Source organism: Aythya ferina (assembly GCF_964211825.1).
Source record: "Aythya ferina genome assembly, chromosome: 3".
Classification (NCBI taxonomy): Eukaryota; Metazoa; Chordata; class Aves; order Anseriformes; family Anatidae; genus Aythya; species Aythya ferina.
The window spans coordinates 17,899,491-17,922,368 of record NC_140298.1 but is presented as its reverse complement, the minus strand read 5'-3'; the positions used below and the strand labels follow the sequence as shown (position 1 = coordinate 17,922,368).

At 47.6% G+C, this 22,878-nt stretch overlaps 1 protein-coding gene across 1 annotated transcript in view; it reads left to right on the top strand.

The window, feature by feature from the left end:
• COQ8A (coenzyme Q8A) overlaps positions 1-22,878 on the top strand; it is a 36,531-nt gene that overhangs the window by 11,770 nt on the left and 1,883 nt on the right. Inside the window, exons 3-14 of the mRNA XM_084514988.1 lie at positions 2,229-2,636; positions 3,914-3,980; positions 8,243-8,317; positions 12,564-12,686; positions 15,717-15,802; positions 16,839-16,979; positions 18,155-18,236; positions 19,218-19,311; positions 19,942-20,083; positions 21,319-21,426; positions 22,203-22,268; positions 22,777-22,863. Coding sequence (XP_084371114.1) covers positions 2,229-2,636; positions 3,914-3,980; positions 8,243-8,317; positions 12,564-12,686; positions 15,717-15,802; positions 16,839-16,979; positions 18,155-18,236; positions 19,218-19,311; positions 19,942-20,083; positions 21,319-21,426; positions 22,203-22,268; positions 22,777-22,863 — 1,479 coding nt within the window. The remainder of the gene's footprint in view (positions 1-2,228; positions 2,637-3,913; positions 3,981-8,242; positions 8,318-12,563; positions 12,687-15,716; positions 15,803-16,838; positions 16,980-18,154; positions 18,237-19,217; positions 19,312-19,941; positions 20,084-21,318; positions 21,427-22,202; positions 22,269-22,776; positions 22,864-22,878) is intronic.

Below are 22,878 nucleotides of genomic sequence, written 5' to 3'. Positions count from 1 at the left end.
ACACTAATTACACTGCCTGTTTACCTGACCACACCAGAATTTTAAATCCTGTTGATTTGCTGTAATCATCCACAATTTTTCCTTGGCATTGCTGCTGCTGAGGTAGAATGGACATTTTCCACTAGAGTATGTGGAGTAACGAGTAGGAGTTAAAACTCCTGCTGCTGACTGATATTTTATTTATTTTTAACTTTTTTCCCCTGCATTCAAAATTCATAGAATCGTCTAGGTTGCAAAAGACCTTCAAGATCAAGTCCAGCCGTCACCCTGACCTGCTGAGTCCCCTCCTTCCCTGACAACTGGATTTTGTTTACAAATTTTTTTTGCATACATTCTGCTTCACTGGAATATCCCATCAATTTTGCAGAGTGGACATGTGCTCAATTGCGTGACACAAAAGAAAGCACCAAGTACTTGCATTTGCTTAATGCCATCCATGATGAGTAGCTTTTCTGAACTCATCGGGGCAATTTGTTTAGCACTTCCCACAGAACTGCAGTGAGATCTTGCTGGCCAAACATAGTTACTTGAGAAACGTGTAGACAAGGGTGGCATTCTGGGGACTTCTTCATCCACTAATGGAACTACAGACGGTTTCAGAAAGCTTGAAGCAGGTCAGAATTACAAGATGTTTATACATACATTGTCTTGGTTTAACAAGAGCCAGGACAGTGTATCCAGTGGACTCTTCCAACAAGTGTAAACAAACTCAGAAGCACTGAGTTTGTATCTGCACATCTGCTCTCGAGTATACAGCCATACACCCATGGTAATGTTCACAAAACCTCCTTCACGTAGTTCTTGTATAAACTTGCCCTCCCAAAATATTGTTTTGCCAAGATTAATATAGGGCCAAGTAGTGAGTTCCCACGCATAGATAAATGCTCACTGTACAAAATTCAAACACATCTACACAGAGGGACCATTTCCTACTAGGACAGGATGTAATACTTCCATTTGTCTGATACTTCAGACACATCTTCTCCAGTCGTTTTACATTGGCTTAATGAAGGTGCCAGAGCGGGAGATCTTTAACTCTGAGCAGACAAGGTGGTTACCAAGTACCAGATGACAAAGGACACCATGTCCATCTCTGCAGTCTCTGAAGTAAAACAACAACAAAAAAAGCCACCCAACCAACCAAATAAAAAACCCACGATGAGTTCACTATGAGTTTGTTTCCCTACTTACCCTCCCCAATTCTGAGCATTTATGAAGTATTAATTTCACAGTTGTACAAACTGCATGAGCAGATACACTGTAATGGAGCCCTTGATAAAACACAGACAAAAATTGGATTACATATTTGTAGTCAAATTTACATAGGTTTACACATCACTATTATCTCTGTTTGGTCTTCAACTTTGACTTTTCAAATGCTGCAGTTAGCAGTAATTGTGATTTCTGTCTCATAAAGCCGCTACGTTCATTTCAGCAGAATCTTGACAGCCCTAGCATGAAAGCTGTGTGTGGAGATTTCAAACCTTCATTTGCCTAAAAGCAAAAGCACTCTCAGATAGTTTTCTCCCATATACCTTTGTAGACTGTGTATCACCCATTTTCTTTCTTACAGTGAAGTTTTAAAAGAATGAATACAATAAATTGAAATCCTTTGTTCTCCAAACCACAGTCCCATACAGGGGGCGCAACTCTTGCGGGTCAGGACAGAACAAAACGGAAGACTATTGGGAGAAGCTTGCCTTGAGTGTTGAGCAAGTGTGGTTATCCTTGCTCCAAGCACAGAATTTTGTTTGTTTGTTTGTTTGATGATTACAATCCATTGGCCGTGGAAGGCTTATCTTAATTGGCCTACAAATAAGTACCTGGTATTGCTTCAAGTAGCCTTGAGGCTCCGTGCTATACATACTATTCTTTATCTTCTATCGCCTGTTGTTCCTGAGCAATGGGCTGCTTCTAGAGATCTCTACAATTAGTGACCCTTCCTGGCAGCGTGTGTGGAACAAGACATTTCCAGTTACTGGTATTTGAGGAACTGTCAATTAATTAGTGCCATCAGTGTGGCTGAGAGACTGCCAGTGGGTCCAGGTGTCCTCCGTATCTCTTCATTTTTCCTGGCTTTCATTGTGAACATCTCTGGTGCCAGATTCTCTACAAATTACTTGAATTGAGACAGGACAGCCGAGCTGCATGCCCTTCTCTGAGGACTGTGGATGAGTCGTGAGCAGGTTTAAGTTCTTTTCTTAAAGTATTTCTATTATTGTTTTCAGGAACTGGGCAAACAGCAGGAGAACTTAAGTGATCTGTCTGAGGATTTTGGGAAAGACTATGACTTCTCAGACCGAGAGGCATCAGATGCTTCAAGGGACTTCTCTACTGCCTCTGCCAAGCCTCACCAACAAAACAGTGAAGGCCCTGCTCACTCTTACACTACAAATGGACCTTTTAGAAATGTTGAGACTGGAGATTCTGGCCTCAGTCAGAAGCCGTTCCCTCCCAAAATGGATGCAAGGTTATTTGGAGGCTTTAGGGACCCTGGAAACCCTTTCGCTGCTGCCTTTGGACAAAATAGGGCTTTTCACCAAGATCATTCCTCTGTTGGTGGATTAACAGCTGAAGATATTGATAAAGCCAGACAGGCCAAAACAGGTTCAGAGCAGAAACCCTACAAACAGATGGTATGTTTTTTTGTTTTTTTTTTTTTTTTTTTTTGGGGGGGGGGGGCTTGTTTTTAATTAAGGGTTCTTAGTGCTAATGCTTCTGTACTGGATTATCCTTTACTCACCTTCTCCTGTGTTTCTTATTTTTTCCTCTTCCCCTGTTCCCTTTTGTAGAGGCAAAAGAAGGAAGTGTCAGTGCTCCTTCACTCTGATCTCTGTGATATGTGTTCTGGCAGAAGGTTTTCAGGCTGCTTTCATATCTACCTCCTCTACATCTGATATTTGACTGTGAGAGGATGTTTAAAATGCATACATAGGGTTAGACTTAAAGTTTATGTTAACGAGAGCTCTCCATCCACTGGACTGTGAGGACTCAATATGTTAATTACTGTAATGAAGAGTCTGTAATTGACCCCAGTTCTCGGGCTGGACTGTTCAGAAGGTATGGACAGCTATGGGCTGCAGAGGGCTGGAGACTGACTCTCTTAAAGGGCCTGTCTTCCCTTTGAAGGACCCTGTCCCCTGCAGCTAGCAGTGTTGCTATGGCTCTGCAGAATGGATTGGACCTAAACCTCTCTCAGCAGAGGCCATGGCTTCCTGTATGATGTCTTGCAGCCCTGCAGGTGGAGAGATTGTTGTCTTTAGCATTAGTAGACTGGAGAGTAGCACAGATAGCAATTGTTGCTGTAGGGCTTCACGCCCTTGTGCGAGACAGTGCAGAAAGCCTACAGCAGGATTCACAGTGGAGATGCTTGTCATCTGCTCTGACCTTTTTCCTCCTTCCCCCAACCCACTATTGGATGCTGCTGTGGGTTTACACACTCAGGGTATTGCTTCAGTGAAACTGTATGCTTCTGCTCTGCTGTTTTTTGTGAGGAAGTTATCTGTGGTCCTGTCAACCTGATGATTTTGCAGGAGTTTTAATTGCATGTGTGGAAGAGAGTTTGGGTTGGCATCGCACTGCTTCTCCAAGCTGACAAGTAAAGGGCTGCTGAGGTAAAAGTGGAAACGGGCTTTCTAAACATGGTTATTGGCTCCTCTGTCTTTCATGTCCTGTTGTACATATCTCAGTTTAGTGCATGTTTCAGTTTAAGGCATTTATGTTTTGCAGTGTGCTCAGGTGAAAATCTGTCAGTGTGTATGAGGCTTGGTGTTCAAGAAGAGCTTTCTGTAGCACAGAGATCTTCAAGTGTTTTTCAAGTTGCTGTCTGAATTTGCAGTATCTGACTGTATGCCCAGTTCATTTGTGGGTTTCTTTTTTGTTTTGTTTTCCCTGCCCTGTCTTGCTGCGGCAGCTCAGTGAGCGGGCCCGGGAGCGAAAGGTTCCTGTTACAAGGATTGGACGGCTCGCCAACTTCGGAGGTGAGTTTGCACACCCGTGTCTACAAAGTGACCACACCTGCACATGCTGACTGATAGCTGGCTGTGACAGTGCTCCTGCTAACATAGGCGTTGGTTCCATTTTCTAATTAAGCTTGCTAATAGGAATGTGCTTTCCCACAAACACCTGATTTGGCTTAGAGCTTGATCTGGGTTTTTTCATTGCGATTATGGAACTTGGTGTTTAGTCAGAATTAAGTTACTCTTTGCATCCTGTCCTTTGTCGCTCTTATATCTAATTGCTGCTGTGATAATATGGCAAAGAAAAAAGCTGCCCACCTAAACAGTTATTTCAGATGTGTTCAGCAAGCTAGCTGTTAACGAGCTGTAGAATTGGTATGGGTTTTCTTTTTGTCTTTCTCTTAGGACCACAGGCTGATCTGATTCCTGGACCTTGGTTTTCATATACCTGCTGTGAAATGAAACAAGTCACTCTCAGTAGTGTAGGGTAGATGATTTGTTCAACAGGAGCTGAAATAGTGGCGTGTTACCACCACCTTTAGTGTGCCTCCTGCTGCACCCTGTGATTATATTGTGAAGATGCTGGAAGCCTTTGTTTAAACTTCAGATCTTTAAACCATATCAGCCGATTAACAGTAAACTTGTTTATGCCTGGCTTTTGTTTGAAACAGTTGTTGGCTGATGATTGGAATTTATTTTTTAGCAAATTAGAATGGAGCAGTAGGCAAATCCCAAGAAGACCTATTGTAACAAGCTCTTTTTCTAGCACTGTGCCCAATATGGTTAGAATAGAATGGGTCAGGTGTAAGGGGTCCTCAAAGATCATGGAGTCCAACTGCCTGACCTCTTCAGGGCTAACCAAAAGCTAAAGCATGTTACAGGGGGCATTGTCCAAATGTCTCTTGAACATGCACTGGGCATCACCTCGCTAAGAAGCCTGTTCCACTGTGTAACCACTGTCACAGTAAAGGAACTCACGTCCAGTCTGAACCTCCTCTGGTTCCACAACCCAAGTATCCTCAGCCTCTCCTCGTAGGACGTGCCTTCCAGCCCTGTTACCAGCTTTGTTGCCCTCCTCTGGACACTTCCGAGGACCTTAACTTTCTTTTTATATTGCGGAGCCCAGAACTGCGTGCAGTATGCACAGTGAGACAGCACCAATGCTAAACACAAAGGGAGGACCACCTCTTTTGACTGGCTAGCTATGGTGTGTTTAATGGATCCCAAAACGTGGTTGGGTTTTGCCCTCTTGGCACACTGCTGGCTCCACGTTAAGCCTGCTGCCAGCCAGCTCTCCCAGATCCCTCTGCAGGATTGCTGTCTAGCTGCTCATCTCCCAGTCTGTACCTGTGTCCGGCACTACTCCATCCCAGGTGCAGCACCCGGCATTTACCTTTAGTGAATTTCATGCCATTGCTGATCACCCGGTTTTCCAGTGTATCTAGATCCTTCTACGAGGCCTTTTGTCCCCCCAGGGAGTCAGCAGTACCTCCCAGGGTAGTGTCCTCAACAAACTTGCTGAGGATGCACTCCACTCCTACATCCAGATCATTGATAAAAATGTTGGACAGGAATGACCCTAGAATTGAGCCCTGGGGACCGTTACTGGTGCCAGCCCAGCACAGCCCTGTTCGCTGCAACCCTTTGGGCCTTGCCATTTAGCCAGTTGATCAGCCAGTGCATTGTGAACCTGTTTATCTCATCGTTGGACAGTTTGTCCACAAGGATGCCATGAGGGACGGCATTAAAGGCCTTAACTGAAATCCAGAAAGATGACGTCTGCCACCTTCCTTTCGTCCTCCAAGCAGGTGGCCTTGTCACAGCATGAGATCAACTTACTGAGGCAGGACTTTCCCTTGATGAGCCCATGTTGACTCTGCCTGAAAATAGCTTTGTTCTTTACATGCCTTTCAATGTTCCCCTGGGACAATCTTCACCATAACTTTTCCAGGCACTGAGGTTACACTTACAGCTCTGTAGCTCCCTGGGCCTTCTCTCGTGCCATTTTTGTAGACGGGTATAATCCTGGCTGACTTCCAGTCAGCAGGGACCTCCCCGTCCTCCCACGACCTTTGGTAAGTTGTTGAGAGGGGTACTGCTAACTCCCTCGGTCCTCTGGGGTGCATCCTGTCAGGCCCCATGGACTTGTGAACGTTGAACTGTTCCCTTCCAGTCCTGGTGGCCACACATGAAAGCCACTGCTCCTCCTCTTGTGGTCTTCCGACTTCAAGGTCTGGGCAGCCCAAGGTCTGTCACTATCATCAAAAACTGAGGTAAAAAAGGCATTATACACCTCTGCCTTTTTCTCCTCCTCACTTTTTAGGTGACCATCCACTCCCTGTATTGGTCCAATGTTTTCCTTTGACCTCCTCTTGCTGTTGACATACTTGAAAAAGCTTTTTTTGTTGTCCGACACCACACTTGCCGTTGTCAATTCAAGTCGAGCTTTGCTTGTTTCCTTCCTGCAGGTGCAAAGTGCAGCTTTGTGCTCTCCCTGTGAAGCCTGACCTTGCTCCCAGAGATGGCATACTTTCTTTTTCTGCCCTAGTTCCAGGAGGAGCTCCCTGTTCAGGCAGGCCGGTTTTCTGCCCTGCTCTATTGACTTGCAGCACAATGGGTTTGTCAGCTCCTAGGCTTTTAAAAGGTGGTTCTTGAAAAGTGACCAGCTTTCATGGATCCCTAAACCCTCTAGAGCAGATTCCCAGGGGACACTGCTAATCAGCTCCCTGAGAATCTTGCAGTTTGCTTTTTCAGAGTTCTTTTGAAGTCCAAAACATTTCTTTGGAAATGGGATAGAAGCCAGCAGGAAAAGTACTGCATGAGTGGTATCTTGGACTTGTTCTCAGTCTAGAAAATCACTTTGAGATACTTATCTTCATTGTTTTCCTGTCTGACTTGATACTTTTTTTTTGCTCCAAGTAACTGTCTTGCATGTGGGATCTGACTGGAGATGACTGTGTCAGCATTTTAATAGATACAGTTTATGCTGTGATTGAGAAATCTTTTTTTTTATTATTTTTTCTTCTCGTTTTCGACCTGAAATCTTCGGATTTCAGGTTCGAAAGACAGTTGCTTAGTGGTCTTGCATGGCTTGCTTCTATTGAAGGGCCTGCAGAAGTTTGTTTCATAGCATACCTTCATAGAAGAATGTACAGGAATTATGAAATGCATGGATGCAGTCCATGCAGAGGCCTTGTGACATCACTGATGGCCTTCCATGGTCCGTGCTTCACCTTATGCTGGGTTCTTTGGTTCAGCGCATGTAGATGGAGTTGTTCCAGAAGCAATGGGAAGGAAGAAAAACTCAAAGTGCTCAAACGATGTTCAGCCTGTTTGTGCCCAGACTTCCTTGGTTGAGACTACACAATGTGTGCATGCTTACATACTGCATTTCTTCCCACATACACGCACAAATTAACGTATGCTGCTCAGCTGTGCTTCCTTCACTGTACTTACTATGTAATCCAGTTGTTTTATTTGGGAGGCTGTCCTATAGTACCTGAGGGAGGACGTGGGATGTTTGGAAAACATGCATCAAGTACTGCTAGCAGTGCTCGAGTAAGGCGTGATGGGAAGCGGTATTGCTGAAGAGTTGTGAGGGAGCACCAGCCATTCTTGTTACTTACGTCACTTATCCAGAGAAAATATTTTCAAATTGGGAAGATAATTGGGTAGGCAGTGAGACCTTTGGTAGTATGCATTTTACTGTATGATTAGATCTGTGTGTCACTTAATCGTTGGTGGTTTTGGTCAGTTGTGGAGGCAGAGAATGCTACTTGTAGTTGTAGCTTAATCTGTGGCCATAATACAGTGTCATGCAACTTGCCACTTGTAAGGGCGGTGGTATATGGATTGCTGATGTTCAGTCTCATGGACCTGTGGCTGCTGCTCAGGGTTACTCCACAGCACAGCTGCTTGGGATTAGAGCTTACAATGCTGCTTGGGTGAGGTGGGCCTCGGGAAGAATGAACCCCACAATTGGATTCTACAGCAGGAGCACACAGCTCTCAGTAGCGCTTGCTGATGCACTTCACAAGAACTGGGTGTCTCAGGCAGGTCTAGCCTATGATACCTGGCTGGCATGCTGGAATGAAGAAAGAAACACAGGAGAAAAGACTTTAGTGTAAAACTTGAAGATAACTCCATTGCAAAAGCCAGGATGCTCTAGTCAAGCTGTTTTGTAGCTGTGCTTGTGATCTTGTGGCTTGAGGTTAATTATAAAAAATGCTTCTATATGTAATGAAGATAAGTATTTTTACTGTGACCTGTTTTTTATTTTAAAGGATTGGCTGTTGGTCTTGGCATTGGAGCATTGGCAGAAGTTGCAAAGAAGAGCCTTCGACCTGAAGAACGCAATGGTAAGCCCTTTCTGCATCCTCATATTTGGTTCTTTTTTCCTTTTTCCTCTCCAGTCACAGTTTACCTGCATACTCATTTGTGAGATTTTAGTCTTTTAAAAGCTGGGACGTTGACACAGTTGGGACAACAAGGGGAATTTTGTAGTTCTTTTGTTTTTAATGTGATACTTCCAGACTTTTTTTTTCCCATCAATGTAAGCCACAACCTCACCATGTAGGTGGAGGTCAGGCATGTGTATGTGTGAGAATAAGTTTATGCCAGTGCAATTCATACAGCCTACTTGCCCACAGCCACACCTGAGCACGAATACCATACCTGTGTCCATTCTTGGATTATGTTGGTGCAACAATATTTTTAAACTGTTCAATGTAACTGTGTAGTTCAATCACTTCAGAAACTGTAGATGAGCACTCATGTCTGAAAACTTCATGCTATTGTTGTTTGCAGTCTGTTTGAAGTTTAGGGATGTTCTGCCTAATAGGACTTTAGAGGATGGCTGCTCTCCTCTATTTCTCTGTCTTTCAGAATGACAAAACAATTTATGTATGTGCTAAACAGTGATTTGCTACTTCCATTTTTCTTTCGCCTTCCTCTGAAGGATTCTCATAACCATGCAAATTCACCCGACCTTGTTTTTTTTCCCAGCTTGCTTGAAGTTGGAGGTAAAATGTTCCCGAGTTACACCTGGCCGTGTCATGGTGGCTTCCTTCTAAGCTTTTGCAGTGGTTAAATGTGGCAGTGTAGCATGCTCTGCAGGCTGAGCTGTGCTCTGGGAAAAGTCATGTTTTTGCCCAAACCTTGATTAGTTTATATGGCAATGAGGGCTGATGATTTAGATGGTAGGCAAAGGATTTGGAAAATAATCTGGGTTTTATTTTTAGCTGTCTTGCTTGATGTCGTTTTTGCTTCTCTTCTTGCTGTTGTCTACTTACATAAGAGCTTGGAGCAGTGGTTACACTGCGTAAAGGAGAATGGGCCAGGAGTGGTAAGCTTTGAGGTGAGGCAGAAGTAGAAGATGATTTCAGCCTTTGTGCTGTTTTGGAACTTCTTAAGCCAAGATCGTGAGGAGAGTGCTGCATGATCGAGGCTCTCATTCCTGCTGCTCTTCTACAGCTTCTAGCTAGTGTCCTTGGTCACACTTTCCACAGGACGTTACAGTGGGTGTGACGCACTGGATGGGACCTGTCTCCAAGGGCTCTGCTCCTGCAGAAAGGCATGGCAGAGGACATACACACGGCTTGAGTCCAAGATCCCATTTTCTTACTGCTCTCTGTCAGTACCAGCCTTTGCTGTTCTTGGGGGAAATGTCTTGCCTAGGTACCTCTATTTAAATCTATTTAATCTAACAGGTTTGTACTTCTGTCATCTTGCCATTGCTGCTACCAAACAGAGGGGCCATGGATGCCTCCTCTCCTGTATGTTCTCTAGTAACCACGTTTGCATTGATTTGTTTCCCACCCCGCTTAAATTCCCATCCTTGTTTAGTAACTGTAGGGCCCTTCTCCATTCTCTCCTCTCTGCCTCATCTTGTCTGTTTCCAGAAACAGTTTACTTTTTATGATACCAAGGGATTTATCCCTGAACAAAAATTTTGGTGCAAGAGTTTGTGAGTTTCTGCCTTCCTCGTCAAAGCCTGATGTCCTAGACACAGAAATGTGATGGCAGAAATGATTTCTGTGGAGTTGCAGAGGTGTTTTTAAGGTGTTAAGGCTGCCTTCTTTAAGTACTTTAATAAGTGGTTTGGTTCATCTTTTAAAAAAAGGATGATTGTACTTCATTTCCAGTGGGATTTTTCTTGTCATGTTGATGTAGCTAACTTAAAAATAACCTCCTAGGTCACTGGTGACCTTGCTGGTAGTCTCAGCATTTGGTGTGTATCTAAAGTGCAAGGTTTACATGTGGTGGGATGGGAGAGTAGAACAGAATTCCAGGAATAAGAATGAAACACTGCCCAGACAAATAGTTGCCATTACTAGCAGGAAGACTTTGGATTCAAGGTCAATTTTGTAACTTATTAATGACCTATAACAGCTTGTCCTGATAGGCGCAGTGCAAATGCCAGGCTGGGCAGAGCCCTGCAGGGCTGGCAGCTAGCCTAGATTTGAACAAATGCTTGTTTCCCTATGGAAAGAAGAAGTGCAATCTCCTTGAGTGGTCAGTCTGAAGTGCTTAGGTTACGTTCTTTGACTGTTTACTTGCTCCGAAGTTTGTGTGGCAGATGATCGTAAAAGTAAATGCGTGCAAAGTCCAGCAGGTAGTTCTACTTCTAACGGTAGCAAAGGAGGTGGAAGAGCAGTGATGCAGCAGTGAGAAGCACACACACTTGGAAGGCTTTGTGCTGTTTTGATGAACTGTGCTGGGTTTTATACCTGTTTTCTTCCACCTACCCGTGGAAGCCTATGTCTGTTTTCCATGATGTTTCTTGACTTGATGTTTACATAAGCCTGCTTTTGACTCTTGCTTTCAGGTCACCTTCTTGTTTGGGCCCACTTTTAGCAAGGTACATAAACAAGCAACGAGCGATCACGGGCTGTTGGGTGGCGTGGTAGTCAGGCAGCACCCCTGTGGGCTCAACTGCAGTGAGAAGCGTGCCAGGAGAACAAGGTGGGGGAGTGCCTACGCTGGCTCTTTCTCTGACAAGACTTTTTAAAAAATTGTCATGGCTCACTGGCTTCTGGAGGTGACTTTAATCATTAACCAACTCTTTCATCCTTATCTGTGCAGGTGTTACAAAGGAAGATAGAGAACTCGGTAGTTTCCCTAGCTCCTCTGTGTCTGGAGCTTGTGGGAGGGACTGTTTGTTTTGTCATTGCTGAGGATCCAGAATTTTCCTTGTGGGACAGTTGAGAGCCAGAGTTCATGGCTTCAGGCCTTCCACCCTTCAGTGCTCTGTTCTCCCTGTACCCTGCACAGTGTGAGCTCCCTCTGTACACATTCCTGACACCTAGCTGGAGAGGGAGAGGATTTCTTGCTGCTGCAGTCACTACGAGACACACTAGGAACTTCCATCTGTTGGAGATCTTCAGATCTTGCAGCTGCTGTGCCTTTTGGGCCCTTCTTGCTGCATGTGCTGGCTTCAGCTCTTCCATCCTTTGTACCCTTTTCTCTGAAGTGTTGCTACAAGCTGTAGCCCCACAGTTGACATACCAGCTCTGGGCTCTGCAGCCTACCTGTAAGACCTCACCACCTTCCTGTCCTGTTCTCCATGAGAGCTGAGCTGCAGTCCCAAGAGCAGTGGTCGGCAGGTGCCTGCCTGCCCGTTCTGTCCGTGCTCTGTAAGCCAGAGAAGCTGTCCTCCTGAAGGGCTTGTTGCTTCCAAAGAGATCACAAATTGAGTTAGTCTCCCTCTATCTTTGTTCCATCCTTAAAAATAAATAAAAATACATCAGTCTTTGCCCTTTGTTGGGGACAGGACCGTGCTTGTTTGAGTTGGTAATTCTGGGCCTTGTTCTGCACGAGCTGGTGTATGTATGACCACTGGTGAGAGTAAGGGTTTGGCCTCCTGGCATGGTCTCCAAGTGCAGTTGGAACTAGTAACTAGTGGAACTCTCCCTGGGCTTGACTGGCCTCATAACCTCATCACAGATTTGCAATCTGCTGCTTTTTCAAGGTGCTATATGCAACCGTGGTATTTTGGGGTTATGGTGTTGGGACAATGTACTTTGCCTGTGCATTGAGAGAGATTTCAGTTTCATTAAGAAGAATGCTTTTATGGACTCAGAAATGTGAAGGCTCTGCTTTCTGCAGATGCCTGGTGCATGCTTTAGATGCACAGTTGCACAGCAGTACGTGAAGTGGGAGCATATTTTCAGTCAATTCCAGCGTGCTGTCTGGGCTTTTGACAGTCCCCCTTGCCATGTCCCACTCCTGCTGCTCTTCTGAAGCTGTGGCTGTGCTGCAGCCTGTGGCACGGGGACTCGGGAGCCCTTTATGTGGTGTGTGGCTGAGCTGTGTGGTACAGCCAGTCCAAACACCGCTGTCTGCAGGGTTTGTGTAGCCTCCGTGGATGTTTGTGCTGTTGTGACTTGTTGCTGTTGGCACTCGAGCTAGCAGTGAGTCAGAACAAGGCGCAGGTGTGCAACCACAGTCCATGCCCCTGGGTTGCGATGGAGCTCGAGCGTAGTCCTGGTTTGGTTCCTCTCTGAGGGAAGGTGAATCTCCTGCTGAGCGTACGCTATCAGAGCGGAGTGAGCTTGCTGAGGTGAGGATGCTTTTCATCCATGGGCTTTTTCTCCTCGCCCTCAGGAAAGAAAGCAGTGATGGACTCCAGCCCGTTCCTGTCAGAGGCCAATGCGGAAAGAATCGTGAGAACCTTGTGCAAGGTCCGGGGAGCAGCCCTGAAGCTGGGACAGATGTTAAGCATTCAAGGTAAGTGGGAGGAGCACAGGTCCTTAGCTACCCTCAGCAGTGCTGCCTGCGGGAGCAGCTGATTTCTCGTGTTACACTGTCAGCTGTTTGGAATCAGTCAGCATGGAGTAAACGTGGAAAGTAGCTTTCTCATGTGAGAACAGCCGTGGCCATGTGTGTGATGCAGTTCAGCTTAATCATGGTCTGAAATAGCTGATGTATGGATTATATACCTCCACTTGCCTAGTGCCTCTGTTGTAGGTCTGAGCTGAGTCAGGCACACAGCTGAAAGTGGTTGAAAATGAGATGACTGTCTCTGAATTTCCATGCCTGTGTATAAAAAGCACTTGCAGAGTAGCAGAGCTGTATCCCAGGCTACTCCCAAGTGTCCTGCTAGAAAAGAGGTAGAAGATGACAACATGATCCTCTTCATTGTTTACCGAAAGTGTTTGAGGTTATATCCGCAGCCCTCTGCCATTACAACAACCTGTTTGTGATGTACATCACAGAACCACGGAATTGTAGGGGTTAGAAGGGACCTCTGGAGATGAGGGTCCAACCACCCTGCTAAAAGCGGGTTCCCTACTGTAGGTTGAGCAGGAAAGCTCCAGGTGGGTCTTGTATATCTCCAGAGAGGAGACTCCACAACCACTCTGGGCAGCCTGTTCCAGTGCTCTGTGACCCTTGCTATAAAAAACTTCTTACACATGTTTGTGTAGAACTTTCTTTTTCTTTTTATGTCCTTGAAGAGATTTCAGGCTGTCTTACTGCATCAGACTCTGAAGTTGATGGTCACAGGTGAAGGCATGAGTGACATTGGCTTCTTTGCACTGAGCTGCTAGGTTACTCCTGGAACACAGCAGGTGTGCTGATTTCAAACCTTATCTGAACCTGTTCACTTTGCCTTCCTGCCAAAAATGAAAAAAGAGGAAGGAAAGAACCAGCAAAAAGAGCGCTTTTACACTTGTCTGAAAATAGCTTTCAAGATATCACTGATACTGAGTCAGTGTCTGAGTGTTTGAAGTACTCCGTTTGCTTGGCTTGTGCTCCGACATTAATTTTAGTAGGTGCCGACTGATGGGGCTGGATCCTGTGTTGTGTTAAATAACTGAGAGCAGCTCTGTGTTCCAGAGAGCCCTCACCGTGGTATTTCATCGCCCTTCATCTGCTGTCACCTGTTGTAGGTGTGTGCCAGGCTGATGGCAGCGCTTGCAGAGCTAGGTGGGAGGCAGCTGCCATGACATGGCTGCTCCCCATATGCTCTTTTCTCACCCTCCAGAAACTTCCAGGTGCTGACGCTGCTTGTTTATAGAGCAGATCTAGGAGGAGCTCCTCTGTTCCTTGCTGTGTTTGGCCAGTGCCTCTCGTAAGCGGAATGGGTGAGCCATGCCTGGAAGTTGGCTCTGAGGTTCACTTGCCTGCTGTAGGTGGGAGTAACTTAGAAATTGTTAGGCTGCTGTTCCGAGGTGCACCTGATGTGCCCAGAGCCTGGCTATAGCTGCACCAGGCGGGGATGGTAGTGACGAGGCAACAGCTGTGAAAGGCCACCTCCGAGGAACAGAAATAATCTGCAGTTTTGTCACTTGCCTGCTGTCTCCTAAAATGACTGAGCTTTGGCAAGGGTTTCAAACACTTGCCAGCTGACTTCACTCAAGTGTCGAGACATGCAGGCCTTCAGCAATCTCTGAGGCATTGTCCAGCCTTCGTCTGGCTCGTGACAAGCGAGCAGAGTGCTGCAATGCCTGCGGAGGGCACAGGTCCTTGCAGGGACAGAATGGGAGCTCCTCCCTCTCAGGGCAGCGTCCTTAAGGTAGCTGTGTTTCTCCTTTCCTGGGACAGACAGGTTGTGTTTGTAAATAAATGACACTTCAATTTGGATGTAAGAAGCACATGTGAAGGTTCTCAAGAATAAAGCTGGTAGCAGGGACTTTTTTTTGGTGTTGGGAGAGCAGCAGTTAAATCTAATTTCATAACGACTTGAAGAAAAATGAAGTGTTTGCCAGAACTGGTGGCTTTTCTCTGGGCAGTTGTAGAAGCCTTTACTTACAGGAGATCACTAATCTTTCAAGAGCCCACTCCCATCGTTTCCTATCAGGGTAAAAAATGCTTGCTAAATCCTGCTGGCTCCTAAAATAAGTTATTTTTAGCTGAGTTATGTTTTCTTCTGCCTACTTGCAGCTGCTCTACGTTTGGGTAGCTGTTTACAGTAATAGAGGCTGTATTGCCATTAGTCTGAGTCCAGTATGTGCATACATAGGGTTTTACTGCTGCACAGCTTTCCAGAGAAACTGCTGCCCCTTAGGATGGGCTGGGTTAAACCCCGCCACGAACCTGGGAGCTCTGGGATGACGCCCCAGGGGTTCCTTCTGTTGCCTGTGTCTGTGACAGTGCCCTCTGGTAGGCCTGGGTGCTGCTCTGCTGCCAGCAGGGGCTGGGAGATGGCAGAGGCTTGTGCAGAGCACCTTGTGCTTGGTGTTTGTGCAGCCTGCCGTCCTACCAGAAGTCTCCGTGCCGCGCAGTGCTGCACGCTGCTCCCAGCACTGCTGCTGGGTCTGTGAGGCCTGTAGCAGTGTTCTTTATTTCACTGAATTGAGCCAGGAACTGTGATGACAAGTGATGCTGAGGAACCTTCTTACACTTAGGAATCCAGCGTGTTTTCTAGTGTGTTCATACCTTGTCCTGACATTGTTCATTGGGAGAAGGTGCACAGAAATTTACTCTGTCTGCAGCAGGTGAGCTTAGGAGACGGTCAGGTAATACACAGATTTTTTTGTGAGGACAAAAACGAAGGAGTAGCTTTTTCCTCTGTTCTGTTACTTGTGCCCAGGACGCCTGGCTCATTTCCAAAGGTGTGATGCTTCAGGAGGTCTGCCTAAGGGTTCACTACAGGGTATGGTATTTCTGAGCTAAAATTAATCCCATAACCTTCATCGGTGTGTGTTCGGGCAGGACAACCTGACTTGTTTGAGCACAGGTGTATGTTTCTTCGTGTACTGAAGAACTGGAGAACGCAGTGCCTGTGCTGACTGCCGTGTTCTCTTCCTCTGGCAGATGACGCCTTCATCAACCCCCATCTCCAGAGGATTTTTGAGCGTGTGCGTCAGAGTGCCGACTTCATGCCCATAAAGCAGATGATGGTGAGGAACGTTCCTTCCTGCTCACTGGGGAGGAGGGTCCATAGCAGAATAAATGTCACCTGTGACATACACTGCTGGGGGAGGCAGACTGTATTTCTAAGAGTATTCCTTCAACAAAAGTTGTGTATTTTTGGTTGTGGGTGACATCTGATTCCTTATCTCAGCTATGTGCTGTCAGTTCTCACTCACAAGTATGCATTCAGCTCTGGACAGAGGAAAAAATGCTGTATTTTTTAACGTCCAGAGGTTATGAAGCCCATACAAAAATGATCACATGGGACTAGTTTAGTGTAGTCTCCTCTTCTGTTTCCTCTCTCTGATCTTCCTCATGGATGTCAACCTAGTGTTTACAAGTGCCTAAATCCCATTTTAAAAACTCACAAATTTTAGTCTGATGGAAAATAAACAGGAATTCTGTATTTTTGACTATATGTAACCTACCTTCAAGTAGAGTTGGAACATGTTCTCTTTTTCTCTTTTCCTCCCTTTGATAATTAAGATGTGAAGGGTAATGCAAAAGGAACTGTCAGCACTACATCCATCTTCTGAAAGATAAGAGCCAGCGCTTAAGTATGGCAGCCTGGCAGTGTAACAAAAAAGCTGTTAACACACGTTGTCATGTTTAATTGTCACTATTGCCTCAAAGAGAGTCACTCTCAGCCTGGATTGCTTCTGATCAGCTTGGTAGCGTGATGAAAGAGGAGAAATATCTAAATCCTTGCCCATATTCTGGAAGATAAGTGGCCCCAAAAGGGGGACTTTGATATTCCTAAGGCAGTGCTGGTTGTGTTCAGGATCGCTGCTCTTCGGGCCCCAGTAACACAGCCTCACACAGCTCCTACCAGAATCTGTTTAGTTCTGGGGAGCCACTGCTGGCTGGACCATTGCTCATGGTTCTGTGCTCACTGAGAGGAAGGGGAAACGATCTAGGAAGCAGGGTGTAGGTACTCAGAGCGAGTCACCTTAGAGAAGCATGATTGCAAATACTGCAGATCTTAAATATTTGCTGTCCCTGATGTTTTCCTTTCATTTGTAGAAAACTCTGAACAATGACCTTGGCCCCAACTGGAGGGATAAACTGGAGTCCTTCGAAGAACGCCCCTTTGCTGCTGCTTCAATTGGTCAGGTTCACCTGGCACGCTTGAAAAACGGGAAGGAAGTTGCCATGAAAATCCAGGTGGGCTTTAGAGACCAGCATCCTCTCTGGTCTGTGCTGCACAGAGAGGCAGCGGAGTTGCACAGATATATTTACTGCTAGGATGGATAAGGAAACACTTTTGTGCAAGTGAAATTTGGGTCCAGCAATCTCTTACCCTAACTGAAGCAGAGGGGAAGGACAGAAGAGGTTGTGCAACTTGGGCCAGTCTCTGACTCCAGATGAGTGGGAGACCTTTCTTGTGGTTGTATCACTGAAGTGTGGGGATAATGGTGGTAAGGGACTGCTCGTACCCGCTAGTGCTGCGTGCAGGGGTCCTACCTACTCCATGGGTCAGTCCTCTTTCTGGAATCTGCCTTTTCATGCCTTTTCTGGCCGCAGCCCAAAGGTTATAGAAGTTTGAAGTGACAAACAAGCACAGGCTGCTAAGAAATGGCAGTCTGACAGTGCTGAGGGTTATTCAGGGCTGTCAGCAACTTCAACCAAGTATTTCTAGCAACTAAGTTCCGGAGCTGGAACTATTTGTACAGCATGCTTTATAATGCAAAAGAAGTGACGGAACTTGCTTAGTCAGGAAGGGACCTCAGGCAAAGTTGGTTATCTGGTTGTTGGTTTATTTTGTAAACTGGGAGGCTTTAGAGATTATATGGATGGGTATTGGCTCCTTCTCAAGCTAGTTGTGTCCAAAGTGACCTCTGAAGTTAGCCCAAGGCAGTAGCAATGGAAAGTAACTCTGTGGCACCATACGTTCTGCCCCACAACAGCATAGCTGGTTCATTTCTTTACAGACTAGGTGAAAAACAGGAGGAGGTACCTTTTCTAGGACTGGTGTGTGGTCTTGCTGCTTGCCCCGCTGCTCTGGATGAATGAAACACTCTGGGGCTGTCAGTGGCGTGTGCTTTCAGCTGTGGGTAGGAAAGTGGCTGGCTGCTGTCACTGGGATTTGTGTGTCTGAGGGGTTTCGTGTGTTGCTGGGATTTCCGCCTTAGGATTTCTTTCACTTTAGAGGAGTCCATGCCAGAGAAACTGAAAAGGCCGTTCTGTTTGCCATGCTGTAGGTGGCTGTGTTGAGGGTCGGTTCCTGTTGAGCTGGAAGGTGTTTTTATAGCTGGAAGGTGTTTTTATCTTGCCCTGTACAACTGGCTGCCTTGGGTTCATCCAGCCGTAACGCTGCCCTTTCCCGTTCTGTCCTGCAGTACCCTGGAGTTGCCCAGAGCATCAACAGCGATGTTAATAACCTGATGACTGTCCTGAGCATGAGCAACATTCTCCCTGAAGGTAAAAAGACCAAGACCCACGTGTCATCTAGCACATGGAGGCCTGTACCTTGCTTACTTCTCTCCACAGACTGGAGAGCATGCCCTTGAGCATGTGCCTGCTCCAGTGTTCACTCGGTGGGGTGGGAAGTGCACTTGGGTTTATTTTCCCTGGTCATGTGTGTGTGCACCTGCCAGAGTAACATACGCTTGTACCTGTGCACTTCTCCAGCGAAGGACTCGCAGGGACTCCTGGCAGTCTGAAGTGCCTGATGGCCTCCTAGCCATGAAACGTGGGCAGCGTTCACATCACGTATCCTTGCTCTGTCCCTGCTGTTTTCTGCCAAGGCTGGCAGAACTCATTCTTCCCTGCATTTCCTGCATCCCTTTGACTGGGGTGAGCAGAGAGCGATGGGTAGAGCTGTGGAGAGCTGGAGACCCATTAGATCCTGGGCTCTCTCAGTGCTTTCCTATAGTAGAGGAGTACACCCATTTTTCCACAGCGAATGCAGGATTAACTGCTCCTCATTCCAAGCACCTGCATGCAGCAGCTGTAAATCGTAGTGGCACTGTGCAGATGTTGCCCTCAGATCAGGCTGCATAGTGACAAAAACTGGCTACTGCTCTGTGGTGGCTCAGGGCCCTGCAGGATGAGTCTTGCTGCCTTGACGCGTCTTGCTGCAGAGCCCTGTCAGCACCAGAGCTGCCCCGAGGGAGAGAGCAGGAGCAGGCACCGTGGGTGGGAGATGGGGAGGACGGGCCCAGCTGTGTGAGCACGTTGTGGATGTGCCTTGCTGAAGGAGCAGCTGTGTGGCCACTGCCTGGGGTTACCTGTACAAACTGCTTCCAGTTGCAAAGAGGAGGTGGCTCCTGGGGACCTCTCGTATTCTTCAGCCTTGAGTTGGCTGGACAGCAGGTTGCGCCTCAGCTGCAGTGCTGGCAAGCTTAGCCTGAGGGGCTTTTTTCCTAAGACTACTCTGTTCTCTGCTGTTTGGCTTTTAAGGTTTGTTCCCTGAGCATTTGATTGAAGTCCTGAGCAGAGAGCTGGCCCTGGAGTGTGACTACCAGAGAGAAGCTGCCTGCGCGAAGAAATTCCAGTATGTTCACACCAGTGCCCCAACCTGTCTCTGCACACGGGTGTGAAATGTAGGGAGGCTCCTCAACTGCAGGGGCAGTGGGGAGGTGAATTCCATGCCCTGGGGACCCAGGTCAGCTCTCTTACAGCACCTAATGCCACCAGCAGTGGCTGCTCCCTTGTCTCACTGTAGCACTGGGTCCTGATGGCTTTTACGTTAAGGCTGGACCTGGGAGTGCTGCTGGAGGCTGGATGCCCCCTCTTTGCCCACCCTGCAGAACTTTGGCCCTGCTCTCCTTGCAAAAGGCCAGTTTCTGTACGTGTAGTCTGGCCCTGAAGTGGGATGACCAAAGGAGCCCGGTGTCCCTCAATGTGACCGCCTGGAGGCCCTCCTAAAGCTGCTCCTTCAGCAGGAGATGTGACCTCAGGAGTCACCAGCAGCTGTAACTCACTGGCATGGCTTCTGGTGACTTGATCCCTGCTAGAGCTACTGAGGAAAATATTCCCTGGCAGCTGCAGCCAGGGTGTGGGGAAGGGGCAACGGTTGTGCACCAGGTTACGTGAAGGAGCCGTGCGCTGTTCAAGATGTTGCAGAGGGACCCACCTGCTTGCGGGGCTCCTGACCTTCTCCTCTCTTCCCTCCGTGCCCTAGGGAGCTGCTGAAAGACCACCCCTTCTTTTACGTCCCGCGGGTGGTGGATGAGCTGTGCAGCAAACACGTCCTGACCACAGAGCTTGTGTCTGGCTTCCCACTGGATCAAGCCGAGGGGTTGAGCCAGGAGATCCGAAATGAGGTACTGTGGTCACGGGGGTGGCTAAAGGGGAGGTCTAGCTGAGGAACTCCTGGGTGCCCTGCTTCTCTCAGATGACCCTAAGCTTGGGAGGAATTGCCAGCTCTGGGGGAAGAACAGTTTTGTTCTGCAGCTGTTCTCTTGGACGGGACTGCAGGAGAATTTCATGCCCTTGCCAAAGTGATTGGGTGTCATCGCCCTCTGTGAGCCTGGCCCGTGCTGTACAGAGCTGCTGGAAAACTACCCCAGTAAACAGGAGGGGGGATGTGGTGGTGGGTGCGTATCGGTGCCCAATATAGCAAGGGATTGGAGTGCTGTGGTGGGAGAAGCATCTGTTTTAGTAGCAGAAATAACTGTCCTGGAATTTGGATATGTTTTGTGGTTGGGTGGTGGGTTTTTTTTTGGTCTTGTTGTGAGCTGTCAGCTGTTAGCAGGTCACTGGGGAAAAGTGCAGGGTGTATGTTCCCCTAGACAGGTTCCAGTGCCGTATTGGAGCTGGCTGCCTGAGCCCCCTGAGCTGCCTGCCCGTGGGGCTTGTTCTCTCGGATGGGCTGCTGCATCACCTGGGCTGCTTTTCAGAGGCTCTGGCGTGGGGCAGTGCTGCCCTGCAAGCAAAGCAGTTGGCCAGGCAGGCCCACAGCCTTCTGCCCCAAGTGGCAGTGTCCTGCAGCAGGGTCTGGCTTGCCTTTACTGATCTTCCTCCTGAAGGCGGTGTTTCACCGGGCCTTTGAGCAGCTGAAGATGGGCAGGATGAGGCTGGCAGCTGCACTGAAGAGGCTCCCGTTTGTGTCCTCACAGAGAGGCTTTGCTGCATGTAATGTGGTAGCAGGCTTTCTAGAGGCTGTGCTCTTGCCTCCTCCATGCCTTCAAGTCCCAAGCTCGTGTGCCTGCTGCTGCTCCCTCAGCCTGGGCGGGTGCTGAGCCCAGCAGGCTTTGCTGAGGGGTGCTTGGTGGTTGTGTGCACGTAGTGAAGCCCCTTTAGGTAAAGGTTTGAAGCTAGCTCTGTATGCTGTTGGGAAGGAGGCTTTGCAGGAAGAAACTCTTAGCTTCTTTTGGGCCTTGAACTCAGAGTGCCCTGGAGCAGCATCGTGCCTCCTGGGAGCTACGTTGCCTTCATTTCAGATGGTACCTGCCAGTGTGGTGATGCGTTCCTGGCGTGTGCTCGTGCCCACTGTAATTACATGCGTACATGGGGCTTGCCACCCTACTGATTTTTCTTTTTCTCTCTGTTTTTCAAGATCTGTCACCACATCCTCGTACTGTGTCTGCGGGAGCTGTTTGAGTTCAGGTACATGCAGACTGACCCGAACTGGTCAAACTTCTTCTATGACCCACAGTTACACAAGGTAGGTGCAAGCAGCACCCATTCTGCCTGCGCCAGCGCTGTTTTTCACCAGCTTTTGATTATTCCCCATTCTCAGAGTTCATTGAGCTCTGACTGAGGTTCTCTTGTGGATTCCTTGAGCCTTGGGCAGGCAGGACAGTGAAACCTGACCCTTCGCTGCTTTTACTTGCTTGGTCTGGGTGGGAGGGAGAACAGGGCTCGTGGAACTGTTGGGCTGCCCGTCTTTGGCCCAGGATCCAGTCACAGATAACTCCTGAGCCTCAGGGTCTTTTTTTCTTTCTTTGAAATGTGTCACTGGGAAGTTGTATTTGGCAGTGTCCTACCAGGGCACATCTGAACAAATGGGTTTTAGTTGAATGCTCTGGTCTTGTGCTATGCTGAAGATACCGGTGCTTGGGGAAGCACTTGCAGATGTCCTGCTGGTTGGCTTGGCTGCCTGCTTGTACCCTGCAGGCCGGATGGAATTGCTTGTTCAGCCCTGAGACGTGTTGAGAATTGTTGGGAAAAGGTTCTGCATTGCTCTGTCCCCAAGCAGCAAGCCTGGGTGGGGTTACAGGGCAGGTGTGACAGTGTCAGCACAGGCCACACCTCCTGTGTCATGTACCGGAACAAATGCTTGCCCTATTGCTAGGGAATTCAGGAATTAAGGGGAAGCTGAGACAGTGGAAAAGTGCTCCAGCAAGCTGAGCTTCCTGAAGGCACTGGGAGTCTTCTCAGGTCGGGCCTCCAACCTGAAGAGGTTGGTACTGCAGTGCTGAAGGGTTTGTTCATTTCCAGGTGGCCCTGCTGGACTTCGGAGCAACACGAGGGTTTGACGAGAAGTTCACAGACGTTTACATTGAGGTGAGGACTTGCAGTGTGTCCTAGCATGCTGCGCTGGGGTTCTTAAGACTACTTGCACAATTCTTCTCGTAGCTGTGTTGTTTTGTGTCTGTATTGAATCCACTTCTGGCTGTAGAGGGAAGCAGGAGTGGAGATGAGATCTTGGTTCTGGCTTTATCCCTGATGATAGCTCTGTGCGTGTCTGCTGCTAGCCTTTGGTGCTTGTGTCCTGATGGTTAAATTACGTGACAGCTGTGGGGAACTGTAACGTTGCTCACTGGGAGACTAAGGCAGAGCTTATCTCAAAGGGGATCCCCTCTTCTCACCCACTCACAATTCAGTGATTTTTATATGAGGGTGTGGGGGAATTGCTTCTACTGTTCATTGCCTGGCTTCTCCTGTGGCCTGCTTACAGACTCGCAAATTTATGCACTCGTGTATATGTGTGTGCGTGTGTGCGCGCGCTTTTTTGTGTGAAAGCTTTTTTCAGTCATCACCTAGCTCTCCTGAAAGTGTTCTTCCTATTCAGGTAATCAAGGCAGCTGCTGACATGGACAGAGACAGAGTACTGAAGAAGTCCATTGAAATGAAATTCCTCACTGGTTATGAAGTCAAGGTACGGAGCAGAAGC